Here is a 19224-nt window from a genome sequence, read left to right on the forward strand (position 1 = left end):
CAGTACATGATTTGACAATGAGTTATCCTTCTAACTTTCGCTTCCTGGTTCAGATACTGTGTACATCAGTAAAGGTTCTTCAGTTTCATTTGCTTCCTTTCTCAGAATACACAACCCGGCCATAAATGCTCTAAAGCAAGGTGCCATGTTATTTTGACTCTAACATCTGGTAAATTCCCCTTAAGAATCACACCTCCTCCCAAGAAGTCTAATGGAAATTCAGCTCTGTAAAATGGGTGGCACTGTTAACTTGTGATTGAGAGGAAAATAGAAGCTATTTTTCTGAATTATTTACATATTCTCCATTACTCTAGCACAAGTTGTCAACACTGCAGAGAAGTTGCCACCACTGCAGAGAAGTTACCACACACTAAAAGCTGAAAGGTCATAAGTACCCTTAGCTTTATAAAATAATCCAATACATTGGGTCTGGAACTTAAGTTACAGTTACACTGAACATTTTTTCACTTGTAATGAGTTTTATTTACACAACACTTCCACAATAAACACTACTTCAGAGGGATGAATCTGGAGGAGTGCGTGGCACCAATATCAGGTCTACCATGCTTGACAGGTTTGTAGGTGATGGGGAAATCTCCAAGGTAATGGCCAATCATTTCATGCTTGATTTCAACCTGGTTAAAGGTTTTGCCATTGTATACACCAACCATGCTGCCAACCGTCTCTGGAAGGATAACCATGTCACGAAGATGTGTCTTAACAACCTCTGGTTTCTCCATCGGCGGAGCTTCCTTTTTGGCCTTGCGCAACCTCTTCGGGAGAGACTGCTGCTTACGGCGCAGACCTCTGTTCACATGCCTCCACTGTCAAGCACAATACAATTGCATCAACTGTTCATAGGACATATCAAGGAGCTGATCCAGGTCCACAGCTCGACAGGTGAATTTCCTAAAGGTCCTTTTCTTTTTCTGTTCTACTGGTCCACCATCGTCACCCGCTCTCGCTGGAATAAAGAGTAGGTGGAAGTTTTAAATCTTTACTGTCTGGGTGGTTTTCCAGTGGAGCTAATTGGCCACCCGTTGTAGAAGCCAACTGACACTCACACTATTGTTGACACAAAAGCCAGCTGGTAAAAAGTTGATGCACTTAGAACTGAATGCTGTTTGTTTGGCAGAACGCTTGGCTGAGTGTTTCGGTCTCTACCTTTTAGACATTAATTAGAAATAGTCAATGCCAATGCATTTGTCCTTTATAGATGCACACCAACCACAAAACTTTGAAATAGATGACAAGTAACTTCAGAACAATTGATATATTGACAAATAAGTTGACTTTTTAAAAAATGGAAGAGTTCAAAGTCCTGAGGGGTCTTGTACAATGTATCCTTGAAGATGATCAACAAAGACAAAATACTGCTGGACATCTAACATGAGAACAGCAAATGCTGGAAATACTCAGTGCGTCGGGCCATATCTGTGGAGAGAGAAATAGGGTTAACATTTTGAAGCAAGGACCTTTCATCATAACTCATGCTGATCCATGTAAACCATCTTCCATGAATCTGCTAGTGAAATTGCAGTGATTTGGAAAGCCACCACAAAATTTGTACCTCAAATTACCTACCTGGAGAGCCTAGAGTTCAGGTCAAAGATAAAGTGTTGGCCATTTGTGGCAAGATGATGAGAAATTTATTCTCTTGGAGAAAAGTGAATCTTTTCAGTCTGTACTCCTGAATGTTGTGTATGTTCCTGAATGCTGTGTATGTTCTATATATTAATGGTTAGTGGATAAGCTAATAGCTTTTTGAGCACATTGGGAGTCAAAGGATGTAGAGGTGAAACAAGCAAATGAAATTGGTGGAAGCTCAGAGGTGGTATTGAACAGCAGAGTCAAGTGTCCGTGAATCTATCCCTACTCCTAGTTTTGTGCCTGTAAGATTGATGAGAGCATCCAACAATAATGTGATGTTGATTACTTTATAGTAAACAGGATTTTTAATCACATCGTCATTGTGGATCAATCAAATATGGAGAACAAATTCAAGAAAAACAGACTTTGCAGCTCTACTGTTCTCCATTTCCTAAGTAGCCAGAATCTACTGAGTTCATATTGTAATCAGTTTAGTCCTTGATCCACAATTGCATCTGAGCTGCCAAGGGTTTGCTCCCCTGCATCCTACTGTATCCTGTTCCACTGGAGTCTTCATCCAGCCTTTGTTTTCTTCAACCTTCTCATCTCTTCAACTTGTTGCTTTGCACTAATATTTTCTGCCGCTGCTTCCCCGCCCCATCATCACTTTGTCTTTGTACTATCTCTTCAGTTTGCATTCCTCAGTCTCTGGGGAGAGGTGGTGGACGGGTGGTGGGGGTGGTGGTGGTATCTGTTCCCACAGGCCAGATTTTTCAATGACAACCACCAGAACTTTTAGCCTTTTCTAATCAGCAATTGTATAAATGGTCCCTGCTGTCTACCTTCACTTCTCTAGATCTCCTGACTTACCTTGAGCCATTCACTCCAGGACCTTACAGTGGTGCTGAGCTCCGTATGGAACCAGTGCTACTGCCAAGTCCTTGCATTGGTGAATGATCCCCACTACCAGTGATCCAGCCTGCGTCAATGTGCACCAAGACAAAAAAAGACAAGACATCTTTATTAGTCACATGTACATCGAAACATACAGTGAAATGCATCTTTTGCATAGAGTGTTCTGGGGACAGCCCGCAAGTGTTGCCACACTTCCGACGCCAACATGACATGCCCACAACTTCCTAACCTGTACGTCTTTGGAATGTAGGAGGAAACCGGAGCACCCGGAGGAAACCCACACAGACACGGGAAGAACATACAAACTCCTTACAGTTGGTGGCCGGAATTGAACCTGGGTCTCTGGCGCTGTAATAGCGTTACATTAACCGCTACACTACCATGCCTGCCCTTAGGAATAGTAAAGGGAAAAAATAACTGGTAGCAATTGTCTATGGGCCACCAAATAATAATATTACAGTGGCACAGGCAATAAACCAAGAAATAGATGTAGCAGAGGATGCAGAGAGTCTACAGAGAGATATAATAAGTTAAGTGTATCTAATTTGCTACATGGCAGAAGTATATGCCTTGAGGTATAAGTAAAGTTATAGGCCCCCCAGTCTACTCAATCGAGCTGCAGTGTCTCTCCAACCCTACCAATTTCCAGTGCGTCCATATGCCCTTGAATCTCCATTCTCTCTCTTCAGTCCTCACTGTGTCTGGCTTTCTGAAGCCAAAAGATTTAATGCGATGGTTGTCACCAGAACTTCAGTGAAGGTTGTTATCTGAGGTTAATACTTTGCAGGGATTGGTAACCAAGAAGCCCCTGCCCAGCAAGCGTTCTGGAAACGTCCATTCTGTTAACATTGTTTTAACCCCCCAGCACCACTTTTGCCATTGCATGACGAAGCTGCTTATGCCACAGGTACAACCTTGGTAAAGACTGAATAAGCCTTGAGTCAAAACTGTAATCAGTCCTCTCAACCCCAACTGCAGGGCATTGAGGGCAGCTTCATAGCTCACACTGAAAGTTAATGGACAGTAGACCAACCCACTTATTGACTAACAGGTCTTTAAAAATGAATAACAGTGTCTGCTTAATCCCTCAGGCCCTGGCTCACTGAATTGTCTGTCACAATCATTAAACCTTTCTAATGAAACACCACAATGTCTTGCCTTCATTTTGACTTATAACTGCTGCAGTAACAATCCACAATTCATGGAAATGACTCTGGGGATTCTAACAATGAAGTAACGTAGCCATAATGAAATTCCAGTTCTTCGAGTATTTCTTATATCAGATGGGCATTTGTTGAGCACTTGCTTCAACTCTCTGATCATAATAAACACACATTTCTTATTTCTAATAATTACAGTAAGAAAGGAAAGCAGAATTGCGGAGATCTTTTGTGGATATAGCTGATAAATACTACAACTAAAATGATATGCTGTGCATCAGACACAGCAGAGTAAAAAACATTCAAAGATAAAAGGATCTTGTGCAGAAATTTTGACATAACTGTATTACTTTAAGTAGCAATTTGAGGATATACTGCTGCCTATTTCAATTGATGCTGGATCAGGTTTATTAATATTTGCATAAACCAGAACATATCCAAACATTGTCCCTTCTGTTTTGGAAAATCATTTTCAATCCTTCCTTCACAAAGCCCACACTTAAATTGCCTGTCCTTTGTGGTCAAATTTAAATGTATACAGAAGCAAAATAAATTAGAAGCTATAGAGCAGTGCCAGGGTTAATCCCCACAGAGTTCTCTCTCATTATAATAGCATGGAAGCGACGTGAAGTATATTTATAATGAAACATTGTGGTAAATCAAGGCACTTCAGATCAAAGAAAGAAAAAAGTGATGGTTCCATTTATTAAATGTCATTTATGAACTCAAGACATCACAATGAAGTAGTTTTGAAATGTAGTTACTGCTGTAATATAGTAAATGTAGTGGATAATTTGCTTATGAAAATTTCTCGCAAACAACAGAGCAATAGTGGCCATTTTCTAATGTTGATTAAGAGTAAATATTGGTCAGGACACCAGGGATAATCCTCTGCCATCTTCAACAAAAATCAAAAAATACTATTGTTGGAGAAACTGATTCCATGTCATTGATGATCAGTATCCAACACTTCTACTTTCTCTTAGAACTGGAACCCTACCAGCATGTGAAAATCATAGCTTCCATTTGATGTTCATCCATTAGATTTAATGGGAAGAATCCCCTCAAGGCCTTTTCTTCTCTGGCACCATAAGTTTGACAGAAGTTTGTCAAGAATTCTCCTAACATAGTAAGTGTGGATTGCATCTAAGTTACCATGACACACGGGAAGGAATCCTGACAAAGGTCCCCATGCAAGGGGTTGAATTTCTGTATGATTTCTCCTGACCAGCTGTAATAAAGTGGAAGATGAATTCATGGAATGTATCCAAGATGCTTATCTGGATCAATAAGTTATGAAATCAATGAGCAAAAAGGTTATTTGGATTGTGTTTTGTGTAAGGAGAAGGGGTTAATTAATAATCTTGTTATTAAAGGACTTTGGGGAAGAATGCCAATTATATGAATGAATTTTAGAATGAGTTTGAAAGTGATGTAGTTCACTGTGAAACTAAGATCTCAAATCTAAATAAAGGTAACTTTAAAGATATGTGAGGAGAGTTGGCTGTGGTTGACTGAAAGAATTAAAAGGCATGAAAATTAAGAGGCAGTAGTTAGGATTTAAAATAAAATACCTAAGTCATAAATAGAAAAATCATTAAAGGAATAGATTCCCAGAAGGAAAATTGCCTGACTAGACCAATTAAAGATAGTACAAAATAAAAAGACAAGGCATATCAAATTGCCAGAATAAGCAGAAGGCCTGATGATTGGGAGCATTTTAGATTTCAGCAAAAGTAGACCAAGAAATTGAAAAAGAAAAGCAAGAAAAATTGTGAGAAACAAATAGACTTTACGAGCTTCCACAGGTACATTTAAAGGAAAGGACTAGTGAGGGCAAATGCAGGCCCTGTGCAGATAGAGACAAGAGAACTTATAATGGGGAAAAGGAAACGGCAGATGGATTAAATCATTATTTTTTATCTGTCTTAATGGAAGAAGACACAGAACTTGTTGAATAGAGTATCAAGCTTCTAGTGAGAATAGGAACTAGGTATTCTTCAAAAATTTGTGGAGAAGCTGGTGATCTTGTAGGTTGAAAAATCCCACGGACTCAATGATGTACATCATAGAGTTTTGAAAGAGGTGACCTGAGAGATAGTGGAAACTTTGGTTGTCACCTTCCAAGGCTATAAAGATTCTTGAATTGTTCCTGTGGATTGGAGAGGTAGCAAGTGTGATCCCACTATTTAAGAAAGGAGGGAGAGAGAGGATGAGATACTACTGACCTTGAGGCAGGGAAAAATCTGAAATCCATAATGAAAGATGTAATAGCAGAATGCCTTGGAAAGAATAATAGAAAAGAGCAGAATCGTGCTTAATTAATCTGCTTGTATTTTTTAAGGATATGACTTGCAGAATAGAACCAGTGGATGTAATATATTTGGATTTTTGGAAGGCTTTTCAATAAGGTTTTAGAGAAGAGCTTGGTCAACAAAGTAAAATACGTGTAATTGGGGGTAATGTACAAACATGGACTAAGACAACAAAGAGTGGGAATAAATCATTCTCAGGCTGTGACTGTTAGGTGCTTGGGGATCTATGCTTGGGACTCAGCTGTTCACAACCTGTATAAATGAATTAGATAAGGTGACCAAATGCCATATTTCCAAGTTTGCTAATGATATTTAACTAGGTGAGATCCTGAGTATGGAGGAGGATGTAAAATAACTTCAAGGGAATATGGACACAAGCTGGATGATCAGACAAAAACATGGCAGGTGGAATATATTATAAAATTATATAAATACTTGTGTAAACTTTAAACTATATTTATAATGAGATCATCTGGTTTGTGTCTGCCGTGGGAGGGAGTTGCACAGTGTCTTTCTCTAAGTGAAAATGGACAAAATGCATTTCAGACTGAAAGTGATTCATCTTTTAAAAAGAAGGGATACACTGGCATTGGAGGCAGTCCAAAAAAGACTCGCTAAGCTAATCCCTGCAATGAGAGGATTGTCGTATCATGAATGATGAAAGAAATTAGATCTATATTCTTAGGAGTTTAGAAGAATGACCTTATTGAAGCATGACCCATAGGGGGCATGGCAGGGTAGACATCGAGATGTTTCCACTAGTGGGAGAATCTCAAATGACGAGACATAGTTACAAGATTAGAGGGTGGCCATTTAAAATGAGGTCTATAGAAACTTCTACTGTCGGAGGATTGAGGGTAGTTAAAGTGGAAGTAGATATACTTTTAAAAGATCAGGTAATTGAGAGCAATGGGGAACTGGCACTGACAAGTGGAGATGAGGCCTGAGGCAGATTAACCATGGACTTATTGAATGGTGGGACAGGCTTGAGAAACCAAGTAACCTACTCCTGCTCCTATTTTCTCATGTACTTTAAAGCATGAAGAGTTGATTGTTTAGTGAGAGTAGTAACAGAAGAAATTAAACTGCTGAGAATATATTTACTAAATAAGGTAATATTTGTAATTGATTGACAAGAACATTCAATACTTTATACATAAAATTCACTTGAAAGAATAAAAACATATCCATTCTTGGACAGCTGTCTACACTCTGCTAACATTCCTGTTGGATTATTGTTTATCTTCCACTAGCTATTATTTTCATTAATATGGGAAAATTGATTTAAACATACCTAATTATACATTCAATAGAAGAATAAAAAAACTCATTGTGCTCAGAAATAATTACTGCTTTTCCAACCATTGTGGACATAGTTGTAACTTAAAATGCCAATTCTATTCACCTTGTTTCTATCCAAATCTCTCATTAATGTAAACATAGTGGAGTGAATGTAGCTACTAGCATGTGACAGAGAACAGTGGCAGATGGCCCTCTTGCCCCCATCGATGGAAAATCTGATCCATTTTGAGACGCAGGCCTCACTATCCTGATGTCTGCAAGGTGCATGGCCTAAATATTGTGAGTTTGCCACCCACCCCAAGCTGGTATTGATTGGATAGAATAGAGTTGGGCTCATTACCTCGAGTAATTGTCTCTTAGTCCTCTCTGTGTTACATGAACCATTGCATTCATACAGCAATGGAGCTCCTGTCTGATTCATCCCAGCTTGATCAGCCTTGTAAAGGATCTCAACAAAATGATGGCAGGTGGGCTCTGTACAGGGATGTAGATGCAGCATTTCAATTTTAAGATATCTATTGACCCGGCAAGATCAGCCCTGACATATTCATTCCTCTTTGCTCAAAATTTATAAATTCACTATTCCTCATGAAGCAGAGAAGTTATTACTAATATATGCAGCTAAGTTCATTTCTTTATTATAATTTATTGTGTGCCAAAGTGCACAGAAGAGTTAATGAAATATGAATCTGAACCAAAAATGAGTTCATCTGTTAAGTAGAGATCTTCATGCATGGCTAGAAGTGTAACAGGAAAGCAATGAAAGATATTTTCCATTTCTGTTGGGCCTTAAAAGATTAAAAATTTCAAAGAGATAAGTCATTTGTTGGAAAAATTTTGGCTAGCCACCTCACCATTTCTCATGGAGTCATACAGCACAGAAACAAGTGCATCAGCCCACCACATCAATGCTGACCATCAAGTACCTATCTGTACTAATCCCATTTACCAGCATTTGGTCCATAAGCCTTCTATGAGTTGGCAATGCAGGTGCTTGTCCTGAGACTTCTTTAATATTGTAGTATTATCTGCCTCCATCACTCACGATGGCAGTGTGTTTCAGATTCCAACCACCATCTGGCTGAAATAGTCCTTCTTGGATCTCTTCTAAACCTTCACCCCTTACCCTAAACCTATACCCTTTAGACTTAGATACTTTTGCAAAGGGGAAAAAATGTCCTGCCATCTATTCTATCTATGCCCTTCATAATTTTGTGTACCTTTATCAGGTTCTCCCCTTAGTCTCCTCCACTCCATGGAAAGCAGAACCCAACCTATCCAATCTTTTCTCATAACTGAAATGCTCCATCCCAGGTGACATTCCAGTTAACCTCCTCTACATGCACCCTCTCTGGTTCAACCATGTATTGTGTGACAACCAGAATTGTACACAGTATTCCAGCTGTGGCCTAACAAATGATTTATAACGTGTATCATAACCTCACTGCATATTATTATTCTTTAACATGGCTAATGAAGGCATGCATTGTGTATGTCATCTCTACCACCTATGCTGCCACTTTCAGGAATCCTTGGACTTGCACACTGAGGTCCCTCTCTCTCTCTTCAATAATGCTCCTTAGGCCCTACCATTTAATGTGCATTTGCTACTCTTATTAGTCCTTCCAAAGAGCATCACCTTGCACATATCAGGATCAAATTCCACCTGTCACTGCTCTGGCCATCTTACCAAGTGCTCAATATCATTTTTCTATTGGAGAATGAAATGACAGGCAAATAACAATTCAGAAAAAACCTTCCCATAAAAGCCACTCAAGGCCCATCAGATTTGATTACAAACAGGCTACAAAATGCAGATGGTGCCTCCTATCAGTTTTTGGCTGAAGACTACTCTGTATACTTTAAGCAAAGTCTTATGAGGCTTTAGTGCACCAATGAATGCGATGCACACTCCACTTAGCCCACTTTCTGGTCCTGACATGGAATGACATAGCCAGCAATCTTTAAAGAACCATTGATAACCTCAACATGTCAAGACTTTTTTTTGTAATGGTTTCATCTTGGTGAGGCTGAGAAGATCAATCTACTTCTTCATCCCACGAATATAATCCAGTTAACTGATGGTCTCGGCATAGCCTCTCAATCACTGGTGGTTTCCCAGTTCAGCAGTGAACCCAAGCAACCTTTAGACCAATACCACAGCAATGGCATCAGCAGATTTCACCAGACCTTGTAGTCCATCATTATATGTTGAGGTCTCTTAATGCTGGAATCTAAAAAATATTTCCTATTCTGTATCCCATGTTGCCAAAGAAACATTTACTTATTTAATTCAGAGTTATTTGAGTAATTAGCTGACAGAGTTATTTGCTGACTGTTTCGAGAAGTTTTCCATCTTGTTCCCTTCCCCTGCTATTTCCCCACCTATCACCAATCTTTACCCCATTTGGTGTTAATTCTGTGTTAATCCAATTTTCTTGAGTGTTTCCATCATCCTTCCAAGCCATCCTTTTCAGATCTTAATTCACTGATATATGTTGACTCTCCAGGTGTTAACTGGGGCCCATTTAGTTGTATTTTTTTTCCCTCTGCACCATTCTAGAGTTTGGAGCATGAAAATCTCAGCTGGCTCTCCAGTGTTTTATTGAGGGAGTGCTGCCTTGCTAGAAGTCTGCCTTATGGATCCAGCCGCATCTGCTCTCTCGTGTGGAACTGTTTCACAGAAAGGCAAAGCAGTTGTTCCCTTTTCTCTGACAGATACTTATCCCTCAACTGAAAGCACTACAAGCAGATTACCTGGGTATTGCTACATGCTTCTGGAAGCTTGCTGTGAGCAAATTGGCTACTTCACTTCCAACATTATAGTAGTGAGCACTTTTACAACGTACTAATCGACTATAAAGCGTTTTAGGAATTCAGAGGCCGTAAAGGTGTGATATAAATGTAAGTCTCACCACCACCTTCTCAAGGGCAATTAAGCATAGTTAATAAATATTGGCCTTATCAACAATGCCCAGATGCTGGAAAATGAATTAATTAGAGTTTCAGTGGAAACAAGGCCAGAATGATAAGCTAGATGTTTCATGAGCAAGAATAAACTATTGTTTTTCAGACCAGTGAGGTTGAAAATCATTTTGGAAATGAATATTGGAATTTGTACTATTGATGATGTCATTTGGGGGAGCTGTATATTGAAGGCATGAGCTGATGAAATCCCTTCAGAAGATCAATGGTCAAATTTCCTGATGACGCTAGGAGGCCTGCCATGTTGTTCTCCTCCAGGTTCAAACCATTCTCAACTGAACAACACTGCTTTAGCAGCATTGTGAAAAGAAATTTGGAGGCTTACTTTAGTCACAGTATTCATTTGACTGGTTCAGTTGAGGCTCCTGGGATGATGACAATGAGGAACTTATGCAGGTAATGCACTTGAATGTCAAAGATTGGTGGTTACACTTTTTCTCATTGAGGTGGTCATTGCCTGGACGTTTTATGGCCCAAATGTTACTTGCATGTATCATCCCATGTCTGAATGTAGTCCAGGTCTTGCTGTTTACTGGCATTGACTGCTTCATGTGCTGAAGAGTTGTGAGTGGAATTAAACTTGCTGCAGACATCAGCAAAAACCACCACTTCTGACCTTATGATGAGAAGAAAGTCATTGACGAAGCAGCTGAAAATGGTTGGGCCTAGGACACTGCCCTAAGGAACTCATGTGATTATATGGAGTAACAACCAATCTGCTGGAGGAACTCAGCAGGTCGAGCAGCATCTGCGGGAGAAAAGGAATTGTTGATGTTTTGGACTGAAACGCTGCATCAGGACAGATGCAGGGTTTTGGCCTGGAACATTGACAATTCCTATCCTCCCACAGATGCTACTCGACCCGCTGAGTTCCTTCAGCAGGTTGTTTGTTGCTCCATATTCCAGCATCTACAGTCTCTTGTGTCTCCTCATGCAGTCATATCTTGGGACTGAGATAGATGACCTCAAACAACTACAACCATCTTCTTTTGCAAAAGGTATGATTCCAGCAGAATGTTTTTCCTTTTGATGTCCATTGACTGCAGTTTTACCAGTGCTTCTTGATGCAATCCTTGATCAAGAACTTCCTTGGCATCAAAGAAAATCACTCTTTCTTCACTTCTGTAGTTCGGTTCTTTGATTCCTATTTGGACCACACAGGATGAGGTGTGGTCCTGGAAAAACCAATAATCGGCATTGGTGAGTAAATGCTGTTTGGTAGCACTGTCAGTGACACCTTCTGTCAATTTATTGTGCTGTTTAAAGGGCCAGTACTCAAACTCCCATTCCATGCTAGCTTCTCCCCTGCACTCTACAGCCTCACTGGTTACTCTACAAACTGCTCACATTTAAGACTGAATCCTCAGTGATATTTCTTCTCTCAAATTAACTTCCAATGCGGACTTATCTACACAAGACTCCTCTTGGTGGAAAACATGGAGAGAGACAATAGTTAGTTGAGACATTACAGGCAGCTGAGAAAAGGGATTGAAGCATTTATCACACAAGTCCTTATCCAGCCTGAGTGTTTACAGACCCATGCTCATGGACTACCTGCCTGAAGAATGATGCCTATGCAGGCTAGGCTTCACCTAGGCAGTCCTTACTGTGAAATCTCCAGCAACTTGAAGTACCTGAACTGCTTTGCTCCTAAGGTCGAGGTAAAAGTCACATAGGCATTCCAAGCAGCTGCCACTGATCTATACCACATCTCACATGTTGCTGGTTAGTGCTGCATTACAGAGGTCACCCAAGCGCCATATTCAAAAATGTAGGACTTCATCTACTTTTCCTTCAGCCCACACATGCATGCAAAATGGGCACAGGGATTTACTGCTATTATGGTCATCTCAAAGGTGCAGGCACTCATTGACTGCATTCATGTGGTATTGCTCTTACAACAAGCAGGCTCTTGATACTGCAGCAGTGAGAGTAAATGTTGGCAGCTGCAAGAATGGAATAGATTAGTGGAATATCTAACATGGTGAGGTGTTATACAGGAAAACCTCAATATTTTGGGAACCTCATATTAGAAGATTGTACTCTTTATAGAATAAAAAACAGTGTTAGAGTGATATACAACCTTTTTAACACCACTTAAAAGTGGGAAGGGATTTTCTTCTTTATTCTCATTTCCTGACCAAAATATATAACTTCACTTTTCTCTATATGTCACCTGATGTATGTCTACCTGTTTCATCAGTTCTTCAAATATGAACCATATTTTAAGTTTTATGCCAAATCATTAATATAAAAGAGACCAATGGTCCTTAAACAAACCCCATTTAATGTGTCTCTACAGTTTCATTAACAGCTGTGCCAATTATTTTTGTTTTGTGTTTCTCAGCCTGTTTTGTATCTATGTTGAGACTGTCTCTTTACCCAGCCTATAAGTGTCCCTTTATCTTTCGTAAGCTCCAATGTCTTTGCTGAAAAAATAACCATGCTCCTTAAAATAAACATTGGGAAAACACTATATATTCTTATATATTACTTATGCTTTGTTAATTATGCATTCAACCTGTGTGGCTGCCTCAGGTCTCCTTCCTGGTCATCTCATGTACCCTCTCCTTTTGGCTAAATGCCTGACCTATTCCTTGTTGCAAGGATGAAGGTCACCTTAGGTTACATTAGCTGAGTAATGCACTTATAATGGTCTGATGTATAATAGTCAGCTGAGACCAAAAGTGTCAATCATTTTAATAAGAATATCTTTTAAGAGGTGACCTGAGACAGTGTTAACCCGCAGAGCTAGGTTGGATTTTAAAATTAAAACATCTACGTTCAGTATTTTGCTAGCAACTATATTTTATATTAACTAAGCAAACATAGTTACTATTTTATGTTAAAATACCTGGCTTGTTATGCTACAAATTTCAGAGCAGTTATTTGTGGCAATGGCACAGGACAGAAATGTACTCAACACATTAAGCCTAAACTGTTATTATTATGCTATATTCTTGTGGTATTATTCACAGAAATAACCAAATAAAATCCAGTTATCAATCAGTTACTTGAGAGCAAAACTGTTAAATCTGTTGTGCATCTTTTTTCATGAATTAGCAAACCTTTGGTTGTGCTGTGACATAAATTGAACCGGATTACTCGCATACTGTATCAATATGATTAAAGTAACAACTGCTTCTATTGCCTCTACCCCCATAGCTCTTAGCTCCCTCACCCTTCATAAACTTTGCCAGTTATTTTTTTAAATGAGCTAAGTGCCAGAACTACATATGGGAACACTCCCATTTTTCCATCTGTTCTGTCAATCTGTTTTACTGGTGGAAATGTGGATGTTGAGGATGGATTAATGAGACCAGTGCATTTAGATCAATCTAATTTTAATTAGTCTTTTCAAAATTTTTACTGACATTGTATGTATTTGGTCCACTTTGGTAAGCAAAACAGGGGTCTCACACACTCAGTCAACAGGTAATATGTCAGTAATGTTAATGGTATGGAACAGCCAGGCTATAGGCAATTTCTTCACTTTAAAATGCAAAGTATCCATTCTAGTAAAATTAATAAATGTCATATCTGGCAATGAATGTTGACAAAATTAGTGTATTTCGCAAAGACAGAAAATGTTAGGAATACTCAGTCAGCCAGGCAGCATCTGTGAAGAAAGAAAGTTGCAGGCAGTTTCCTGCTTTCTTAGCAGAGACAAGACATTGATCAAGTGGAAGAAGGGCAAGGGAAATGGAATCAATGAAGTGATAAATGGTTGCACTGTTTTAATTTAAAAACAATGATTAACTCTGGCAAGGTGCCCTGTCACTTTTTAAACAGGACTAGGAGGTTATGTGTGACATTTCCTATTCATAATGTCATGAAGATGTTTTCGTGGATATGCTCTGATGATTTCCACAGAATGTATGAAGTTGAATTATGCTCATAGTTATGAGGAGGATTTATATAAATTGATAAAGTGCTGCACAGCAGATAATTTGCCTTCTAATGCCAAATTCAATCTTTCTTTCTTCATTTTCTTTTCTGTATGTAATTCATGGCTCTTACTCATCTTATTTTCTTTCTCTGCTCCTTTATCTATCCTTAAATCACATTGCTTAAAGAGCAAAACAATTGGTGCCATTCCTTACTGACCTCTCAGATGACTTGTTGACTTCAACATGTTGTTAGCTTGTATTTCCAAAAATTTGTACCACATATATTTCTTGAGCTGTAGGACTAAAGAATAAATTTAACATAAATTTATGTTAACATAATTAAAATTCTGGGCCGTTATTTCCATTCAACCTTCCATCGTCAGTGTTGAGATGAGAAACTGACTATCAAGAGGCATCAAATAGCTACAGTTCTGAAATGTTTGGAATTAAGTATTCATTTAGTAAAATATGCTTCCTTTTGTTTAACTTCAGTAGTGCCTAAGATTTTTGAAAGAACAAAAATGCAAACTATGACAACTATTGTGTTTGATGTTTACAGAATGTGTGATACGGGAGAGGGACTCTTTACATTTCAGACACGGGAAGGAGAGAACATCTATCAGAAGGTGCATTCAGCAACTCTGGCCATTGCCGAACAACATGAGCAACTGATGCTGGAGATGGAGAAAAAAACACGGGTACGTACCATCTGGACTTTAGCATCATTCAGATAAAAAGGATTCATTATGTCTTGAGCACTTCCTGTCATAGGTTCTAGTAGTGTAATTTGACAGGAGCTTTTCAAAATTGCTTAAGGGTAAATGTACGGCAGCCCTCCAATACAATAGCAGGAGGGGCATTGGAGAATCAATGCTTGAAAAATTAATGCCTCACAGTCTGTCTCTGTTGGAAACTCTCATTGGATATGAGTATTCAATCCTTCCTGCTGATTCTCTTATAGAACCTATCTTTCACTGACCCTCCAAAAAGCTTCAAAAACATCCCATAATAACTTGATACTGACAGCTCAAAGAGATTACACATATCAGCAAGGGTGCCCCGATTACTATAACCCCTCCCCACACTCTCCCACAGAACTTACAGAGGTCCATGCAAAGAGTTAGAGCCAGGCATGAGAAAGGATCTCTGAATTAAATGTAAAATTTGACCTGCTCTGCATTAATCTTGAGACATGATAATATCTCAGCACAAACAATTCCCACAAAGTTCTGCTTGAACAATATGGGAAAACTCTAAACCAATTAGCCAGTTTTCTCACAATTGGTCCTGCTTGTTTCATATCCTTCCACAAACCCAACCAAGATTTAGGTACAAAAGGTTCATTTAGCTAAGGTACCTATCAACAAAACCATTTTATTCTCCAACACAAGTAACTATAATACTGTTTCCTCCCAATCCTTCAAAGTTAGTTATTTGAACAAGTTCAGATTGTTTTCTAATATTTATTGAGTGAGAAATTCATCCTCAGCCACAAGATGTGTGCAATGGTATCAGATAGAGCTTGTACACAGTCCTGATGAAGGGTCTCAACTCGAAACATCGACTGTTTATTTCCCTCCATAGATGCTGCCTGACCTGCTGGGTTCCTCCATCATTTTGTGTGAGATAGCACTTGTAATTAGAAGGTATGCATAACTAGTGGCAGATACTTTTGTACCTACTTGTTGCCAAGGATGAATTTCTTCCCCATTTTCTAAACATACTCAGAAGGTCTGTTAACATTAAACACACAAGCAGATGTAATTAATACTGATCAGACAAGATTCCCAAGGCTCTGTAATTTTGATAAGATGAGTTGGTCTACATAGCAAATCTTACCTGCATAGCTTCAGTCTCTCCATGTAAAGTCAAAAAACTATTTTAGTGAGCGAAAAGAAACAGCATTTTTCTCAGTTAATCCTTCTCTCTAAAACTTGACCAACTGTGTAAGTGCAGTTAAGAGTCCTGGATCCTCCCCATGCCTCTACTGCTGATGCCTGTTGAAAGATAAATCTAATGTTTCAGCACAAATTGCAGCAAAATCTTTTCTATGAAATATGAAAGTTTGAAAATCTGTAAATGCAACAAAGATCAACAAGTGAAACAGAAATTTCAATGGATCCATTTCATATATCCATTGGTTTTCGTTAATTAAGCATATTCTAACTTGCCAGCATGTGATATACTATGGTATTTAATTAGCTAACAGCTCTATGGTCCTCTGTCTTTTGAAATAACTTGCATTCTTCCGTTAATGGTAACAGCAAAGGAATAAAATCAAAAATTGTTTGAATAATCATGTCTGAGTTTATTTTCAACCCTTTGAACTTAATTCATTTCAGATCTTTGCATCTTTAGCAGGAGCTATCACTTTTTTCCGCAAAAAATTTAGCTCTGTATTTGCACAGAAGATCTTTTAAAAAAACTCTTCTTATTCCTAACACAATTTTTGATGCCTCTGCATCATTCTAGCTCTACCCAATTGGCAGGAGTTCTTTTTATTTGAATGAAACAGAAGCTAAAACCTCAAAAGCCTGTTTTAGTCTCGATGGAGCCAATAAATCTCCTACAAGCTGCTACCGTAATTGGTCTTTTTCTGCCCCTGTTTCAAATGGGTTGTCGCATCACTTTGGAATCTGGTTTCCGTAGCTCAAAGCTGCAGCTCAAAATGGCATGTGACAGAAACTGGTGCGTAATTAGTTGCAGAGAAAATGCAATGCAACTTTGGAATCCCTTCTGTGTCTGTCTTCATTCTGTGTGACATTTAGTTAAAATTGCATTGCCTTTTTAACAGAGAGATAATGAAACCTTTTCATGTCAATTGCCTAACTAAAGAAAACATTTGCTTGCTTTTATTTCCAATGCATTTGCAGTAACATAGAATGAAATCATTTAAACAATTACTTCTGATTCACTGTTAGATATATTACTATAGTGCTGTAGGCCTATGAATAGCTTTCAGTTGAAAAGTGCATGTGGAATATCATAACTGACAAGAGCTCATTGGATATTGTTTTAATATCCACCTACCAGTGACTACATCTGGATGTTATTTGACAGTAGTGCTGTGGGAATTTGATATGGACTGCTGAAGTTTTGATTATGGCATGTATTAAAAAAGTTCGCTCCTGAAGTGCTGTGTCTATGCAGAGCATGGGTACGCCTATGGATTGAGCTTGGCATAACTTTGCATGGTGATTATCTGATATGAGCCTGATGGTTAAGTAGTAGTACTAGACAAAGCTTTCTCTACCAGGACTGCATACCTGGACTGCTCATGTGTAGCTAACCTTCTCAGATTGGCAATGAGGAATACCTTGTTAGAAATCACTTCCTCATTCTCTTAGCTGTGGAATAATTCAAAATGCAAGGCACCTGAAAAAGATAGTGGAATATTAAGGTCTTTAATTTCTTTAACCTCTGACTGACTCCACTACCCCCCCACCCCCACTCCAGCCCTGACTAATCTGCCTGGACTGCTTCCCCAATGCACCCTTCCTGAGCCCACCCCTCCACTCCAGATCATCTGCACAACACTGTCCCCCTCTACCCATCCCTCAGCCATCTGCCCAAACCCTTCCTATGCTCATCAGCCAGACATGCCCCATTGCATTCTTAACTGGATCATCTACCTGATCCCACCCAACCCCACCTCATGCCTGATCATCTGTGCCACTCTTCCCACAAAGCCTGATCAATTGTCTGACCACCTTCTCTGATCCCACCACCTACAGCTCCCCAGCTTCACTTCCCAGGGTAAATGCCCATTGCCTTACAAATCTGCCACTGCTGAATTTCTCCTGCATATCCTTTACAAATGTCTTGTGCTCCTACGGTTTGGGAACTTCTGTCTTAGCTGATTTGCTGCAATGTTCACCATGTGATAGGAGCATGGATCATAGCAAAAGAATCCTGATCTGAGTGGAACAAATAAACACTGACGTATCCACATGGAGCCATGAAACTGATTTGCAAAATTACGGAGGCTGAAATTTTGATTGACAGGAATATTTACAGAATAAACATTTCCAAAAGGGTCAAATCAGGAAAAGGCTGTGGACATCAGAGAAAGTCTTTTAGCTCAGTAATAACAAATTTAACCTCAAAGAATGAAATAGTAGTTGAAGTTTATATTTCATATTCTATGTTGGAAGCCATCAGGCTGTGAAGAAAGATTGCGATAGATAGACAAACAACTACATCATAATGGAAGTGGCATCTGCCAAAGCAAACAAGTAAAATGTATTTAAACTGAAAGAAGATCTTGTGGATCAAGAAAAAAAAATCAACATTTCACAGTGTGGAACAAAGAAAATAAGCTGATTACTGATGTATACAATTTCAAGAAATAGAGGAAAGAATACTCTGCCAATCGTATGGCTGTCAAACTAATGGTAATAACACCCTGGGGCCTTGAGAATCAAGCCTGAATTGTTCTCTCAGAGAGTAGCTGCAGTCAGAAAAATGAAAGTTGAAAGATCTCCAGCTCAGATTGGAATTGCCACAAGCTAATCAATTCTGACGGACAAGACATCAATAAATCTGTTTAGAAAACTGGAGTGAAGGAACTTCATTGAACACTGGTAAATCTGTTTTTGATGTAACCCCAAAATAAGGAAATTGACTTACGTGTTGGAAATATTACATGAGGCTATCTGTCAGTGCCAGTATTTTGCTTTGGAAGCGATAAGGATACATACAAACTGAAGACTTAAAGCCCAATGATCTAAGGAGCAAACTGACAGAGGAATTGTGGAAATTATTTTCAGTAGCAAAGAAGAGTTCTGGTAAGGAACTGTGGCTTCAAAATATCAAGGTTGCCACTTACCATTCCCAAGAAGGATTTTAATAATCTGCTGGATTAATATCATGCGACACTTGAACCTTAAGCAGGTCAATCACGTGAAGAACTTCTATGGCCAAGTGGTGCATACAATTGCTCAGTGTAATAATTTGGACAACAAAATGCACCAGATCTAGTTGACTCTTTTGTAGAATTCACAATTGAGGTTATGTTGGAGACACATTAAGGGAAATAGCCCTTAGATTACAACAACCTTGCTCTTG

The 19224-nt window shown here is 39.0% G+C and overlaps 1 protein-coding gene and 1 pseudogene across 1 annotated transcript in view; one reads left to right on the forward strand and one right to left on the reverse strand.

Annotated features, from left to right (window-relative positions):
• Positions 1–19224, forward strand: part of dok6 (docking protein 6) — a 369202-nt gene that overhangs the window by 303471 nt on the left and 46507 nt on the right. The window contains exon 6 of the mRNA XM_052024026.1: positions 14717–14855. Within this exon, the coding sequence (XP_051879986.1) occupies positions 14717–14855 (139 nt within the window). The remainder of the gene's footprint in view (positions 1–14716; positions 14856–19224) is intronic.
• LOC127574090 (40S ribosomal protein S15-like) lies at positions 510–2470 on the reverse strand (annotated as a pseudogene).

Source organism: Pristis pectinata, chromosome 9, assembly GCF_009764475.1.
Source record: "Pristis pectinata isolate sPriPec2 chromosome 9, sPriPec2.1.pri, whole genome shotgun sequence".
NCBI lineage: Eukaryota > Metazoa > Chordata > Chondrichthyes > Rhinopristiformes > Pristidae > Pristis > Pristis pectinata.